Source organism: Myotis davidii, unplaced genomic scaffold, assembly GCF_000327345.1.
Source record: "Myotis davidii unplaced genomic scaffold, ASM32734v1 scaffold6, whole genome shotgun sequence".
NCBI classification, from domain to species: domain Eukaryota; kingdom Metazoa; phylum Chordata; class Mammalia; order Chiroptera; family Vespertilionidae; genus Myotis; species Myotis davidii.
In genome coordinates, this window is record NW_006383011.1 from 10,050,178 (window position 1) to 10,055,837 (window position 5,660).

Sequence of the window (5,660 nt, forward strand, 5' to 3'; positions counted from 1 at the left end):
TTCCACATTGGGTGCCTTTACATAGACCTTCGCCCAGGCTCTCCACGGGGCAGTCCACTGATCTCGGCCAGGATCTTGTTCTTTCCACCTGGGATTTACTCCTCTTTATCTAACATTCAATCCAGGGCTTACATATTCGAGGAATTAAAAAAATAATCCTCTTCCAATGTGAGTCAAACTTCAATGAGATATCACCTCACACCCATTTGAATGGCTGATATCAAAAACAAAATAAAACAAAGCAGAAAACTCGAGAAAATAACCAATTGTTGGCAAGGATGTGGAGAAACTGGAACCCTTGTGCACTGTTGGTGGGAATGTAAAATTGTGCAGCCACTGTGGAAGACAGTATGGTGGTTCCTCACTTAAAAGTTGATTTATCATTTGATCCAGAAATTCCACTACTGGGTACACACTAAGCACTGTACACCACGTTCATAGCAGCCAACAGGTGGACACAACCCCACTGACGGATGAAAGGATGGACCAAATGTGGTGTGTACATACTACAAAATACTGTTGAGTCTTAAAAAGAAAGGAAATTCTGAAACAGATGTACAAATTGGTAGTTACAGAACAGTCATAGGGCTGTAAAGTACAGCATAGGAAATATAGTCAATAATACTGAAATAACCAAGTACAGTGCCAGGTGGGCGCTGGAAATATTGGGGAAATCACTTTGTAAAATATATGACTGTCTAACAGTAGACTGTACACCTGAAACTAAAGCAAAATAATGTTGAGTATAAACTGTAACTGGAAAATAAAATTTAAGAAAATGAAAAATGGTTAAGATGTTAAATTTTGTTATGCATCTTTTTTCACAGTTAAAAATAATTTTAAAGCCCTGGCTGGTGTTCTCAGTGGTTAGAGGACTGAAAGGTTGCAGGTTCAATCCCTAGCCCCAGTTGGGAGTGTGTGGGAGGCAACCAATCGATTTGTCTCTCACATTGATATTCCTCTCTTTCTCTCTCTGTTTCTCTCCCCTCCCCCCGTTCCACTTTCTCTAAAAACCAATGGAAAAAATATCCTTGGGTGAGAATAACCAAAAATTATAATAATAATTTTAAAGAAATCTTCTTGATCAAAACTTATTCTCCTATGTCCCATTTTCTTGTAGCTCTCCACTCCCTAATATGTAATTAATGAATTGGTTTTAATCCCCCTGTGGTCATTGTAGTGGTGGGATTTCACTTCTTGTGTCAGGTAGTGTGTGTGTGTGTGTGTGTGTGTGTGTGTGTGTGGTGAATTTTAAACAAAATTCCCCATACTCTAGTCCATGGCCACATAAGGCTGGCCCTGCCTGGTTTAAATCTTTCTCACAAGAAGGCATATCTAGGCATGTTAGCCAGAGAGTAAATAGGAAGAAATCACTGCTTTTGTTTTTCAAACAATAAAGCAGAGAATATCAAAGAAAGGGGGCACAAAGTGGCTGCTTCCATCTGCCCCCTCAGCCTCCCTGGTTCTTAGATGACTGTCAGGCGCTGTGTCCTCAGGCGGCTGGTGCCCGGCCCAGTCACAAATGCCAGCCTAAGCCCTCGGCACTGTGTCCAGCATGGCCCTGACATGTAATGGGAGGGGCTTATCTGATCTCCTTTCGCCCTTGTTGGGACTTGCACCTCTCCCCTCCTATCTATTGCACTACATAAATATGCCTGCGGGTTGTAAAGTTTAGATAAAGTCCAAATTCCAGGGCAGCAAGCACAGTTACAATACCTGTCTTGGCAGAAGAATTGGTTTATGGTTCCTACTTCAAGAAATACTTAAAATATTCTGACATCCCTGAAATGACCTTTTTGATTGAGGCCCTCATTACCCCCTTTTTCCTGGTTTATTTTAGATGCTTTCCAACTCCAGGCTCACTCACCCTACAAAAACTGGTGGGGAATGCCCCATCCACGTCTCCTGGAGCTACCTAATGCTATGGGATAAAGTGCAGTGTCCAACTTCCTTGCATGGCATGACGTCAAAGTTCCTTTACGTTCTGTCTCCGTCTGTATCTCCACACTCACTCCCTTCACGCTCTCAGCCACTCAGCATTACTCACTGTTTCTTAATCACCCCTGTTCTTCCCACGGTTTGGGACATCACGTTCCTTCTGAGCCTGGAATGCTCGTCCTAGACTTTGCAATCTGGTGAATTTCTGCTCATTCTTCAAGATCCATCTCGAAGGTCCCGCCTTCTGTGATGGCTCCGCAAATTCTCCCGGGAGCTCTTTCTCAGAGCACACCCTGGGCTGGGTGCTCTTCCATCACAGTGGACTGACCCTTCCCGGAAAGGTGGGACCCTGCCCTTTCCTAAAGGCCTGCCCCCAACTAACATCACCCCCAACCCCCCCAGGATGGGACTGAGAAGTGCCCCACGCTGTAGCACTGCTACTCCACCTGCAGTGCTCACTGCTGACCTGCCCAACCCCGCCCCACCTCACCCCTTCCTCGGTGACTCACCATGTCTCACTCCCTTGCCCTACCCAGTTTGTACCCTTGTATTATTCGGGGACTAGGACATCTTCCTCACCAAATCATACACGCTGTGGAGAGCAGGAACCATGTCCCACACTTCTAGAGCCCCCACAACTTCTGGCTTAAGACTTTGCACATGGCAGAAGCGAGATTTGTTAGGTAAGGAAACAGATGTGTCTGCATGGTGTCTGTGGGCATGATGGAGGAGGCAGGGGGCAGGCGGGGAGTTTTAGAGAGCGGAGACACTTGAGGTAAGTGGCACCTAACTCTCCACCTCCGCTGAGGATGAAAATTGCTGAGGCTCCTGGGGCAGTCGCAGGGGTGGAACACTGGGAGGGAGAGGAGCGCAGTAAGGAGGGACCAAGGCAAGGACACAGCATGCGAACTCAAAGGGGAGGCATCAGATATCTTCAACTGTCTTCCAACTAATGGCTGGAATTAACAGCACTGATAATAATGAAAAATACCCCAAGTGTGAACAGCAGCTGCCTCTGGGTTGTCAAATTACAGTCATTTTATTGTGGGATCCCCTGTTTTTCCCTCAAACTCAACTGCCATCCTTGCTAGAAATAATATGGGTGAACATCGACTTTTTTAAAACAAAAATTGTATTTTAAAAGCCACAATATACTTTACCTCGAGAGTCCCAGTCGATATGTGTAACGTAACTAGAAGCACCTTTACAGATGCCGACGCGTTTGCTTGTAAGCACGTTATAAATATCCACAAAGTTATCATGGGAGGCCACGGCAAGGTATTTTCCCGTATCTATACAGAAAAAGGTGCAGTTACTATCAAAACATTTTACATAAGACTTGGCTTCTGTGAACTTAGCGTGTTAGAACGGGGAAAATGTCAAGGAAAGCATGAAAATAGCCCACTGTTGTAACTTTTTGTCCCAATACACTTTTGAAAGTTTTTGCCGTCATCTTTACCTTTTGAAAATTTAATATCAGAGATCATTTCTTTTCTGTGGTGGAAGGAGACCATGTCTTCAACCGTGTCAGCATTTACAACCAGGAAACTCCCATCATTCAGGCCGACCGCAAGGGCTTTCCCATCGGGGGAGAAGGCACAGCATCTTCCACCTGCAAACGAACTCACAACACCACACTCGTTAGGCCTGACTTGACTACCAAACAACCAAGGGGAGAGCGGGAGAGACCTGCGTGTGTGCTGACACATGAACGTGGGCTGTGTCTTTAGCGCTGCTCGTGAGAAGAACTAAAACGTCATCTCTTCTCTCCAAACCCAAGGACAATGATCACCATGTTAAACACACATTTTCAATTTCTTTGAGGATATCCATTCATTTCTTGGTATCTGCATACCTGAGTTTTCCCAAGGGTTACTATAACTGGCATCTTTGCTCCCAAGAAAAGAGGCGATACTTAAGAACAGATGTTCTATAACAAACTTTCTGGAAACTATTTTTTTTTAAATCATGCCGTACATGTAAAACTTGCTTTAGAGAACCTTGTTTGGTTCTCGGATCCGTGGGTCATGGTGCCTCATTCTAGAGGTGAAAGGTTTTGTTCCTGCCTCTTCTGTCACGAGAAGGATGGAATAGGGACAACATTCTCTCAAGAGGCATCTGTAAAACTAACCATGGCTGATGCTGCCACGTGAGCAATGTTTTCTCCTGTTTTGTAGGGTCACAGGGAGACACTTATAATGAGGAGTATGGACTCTGGTGGGTATGTTTAATAGGAATCCTAAGAATATGCCCCTCATTCTTATTTTGAAGACTTTGGTAAGCATGGCCCCAGGGATGGGACAGTCACGCGGCCTTGTGCTAAGGCAAGCATGTCAAACTCTTGGCCCACGGGCTGCGTGCCTCGTTTGTTTGGCCCGTGTTAGCCTTTGAGTTTGACATGCTTGTGCTAAGGCATTCCCTATGAGCTTCCACGCACACTCCTCAGTCACTGCTCGTGGGATACCGAAAGCTATGTTCATACCAACAACTTCACATCAGCTCACCAATGATATCTTCCTCCCTTCGCTTAGCAAACAGTTATTCACCTACGATGAGTTGGGGCTGGTGCTAGTGCAGAAAGAACAGGAAGCAAGCCTACCCTTAAGGAGATTATCAGATTGGGTTAACCATATAACTTATCATCCAAACGTGGACACTTCTGGGTGAAAGGGAGAGCTATTAATAATTACACCAGGGCAACAGCTATAAACAGGGCTGAATGGTCATCTTATCTAACATAATTTAGTAACTGTTCTTTTGAACTGATGTCTAACTAGTGAATAAAGTCCATTGTCTGACACTCAAGCCACTCACGATGAGGACTTGGGTCATCATTTCCCCAAATAAATCAGTGGCCAAATGATTCAATCCTGTGGTGGTAAAGGGCATGGGCTTTGGAGTCAGACCTGGGCTGGAGTCCTGGCTCCATTAACAAATGCCCAGGTGTGCAGTGGGAAGAGAGGAATAAGGTAGGAGGAGGCAGTGCCATGCAGTGGCCACAGGTGTGCTCTCTGAAGCCCCATGTCCTGAGTTTCAATTCAGTTCCATCACTTACAAGCTGTGAGATTTCCGGCAAATGACTTAAGTTCTCTGCGCCTCAGTTTCCTAATTCCTAAGTGGTAACAATGACCTTACTCAGTGGATTCCCACCAAATGCAGAGTGCTAGCACAGCTGCTGGCTCAGCAATATTAGCTACCATCATCATTGTTTCTACTCTCTGACACCTTCATTTTCTCTTAGAATACACTCCCCATGTCTCTCTGCTTATAAAACAAATACTTTAGTGCCAGACCCAATGTCATCCTTTCCTGCCTCAACTTTCAGAAACCCTTTGGGCCTCAGCTCTCATCTTCTTCTATGATGAAGCCGACCCTGGCAGCAGGCCTTCCTCTGTGCCTCCTGGTACCTGGTTTGTGCCAGATTATCTTTGGTTGCCTCTCCACACCCTCTCTCAACCCTCTTCAGAGCCTGGAGCTGGCCTGTACCGACAGCATCAATGGACCTTCTTGCCCTCTGGCTTCTGATTGGGTTTGGCCAAGGGGAAGCATAGACAGGAAACAAAAGAGGAAGGAAGGGAGGGAAGGAAGGAGGGAAGGAGGGAGGGAGGGAGGGAGGGAAGAAGAAACAGAGAAAAGAAAGAGAAAAATCTAAGGGCAGGTGTGAGAACTATTAGTACTCAAAACTTGATGTCTAAGCACCAAACCAGCTTTTTGCCTGGAGA

General features: G+C 45.5%; 1 protein-coding gene across 1 annotated transcript in view; it reads right to left on the reverse strand.

Moving 5' to 3' along the window:
* EML6 (echinoderm microtubule associated protein like 6) overlaps positions 1-5,660 on the reverse strand; it is a 195,785-nt gene that overhangs the window by 49,271 nt on the left and 140,854 nt on the right. Inside the window, exons 22-23 of the mRNA XM_006778677.2 lie at positions 3,398-3,550; positions 3,099-3,230 (exon numbers count right to left, since the gene is read on the reverse strand). Of these exons, the coding sequence (XP_006778740.1) occupies positions 3,099-3,230; positions 3,398-3,550 (285 nt within the window). The remainder of the gene's footprint in view (positions 1-3,098; positions 3,231-3,397; positions 3,551-5,660) is intronic.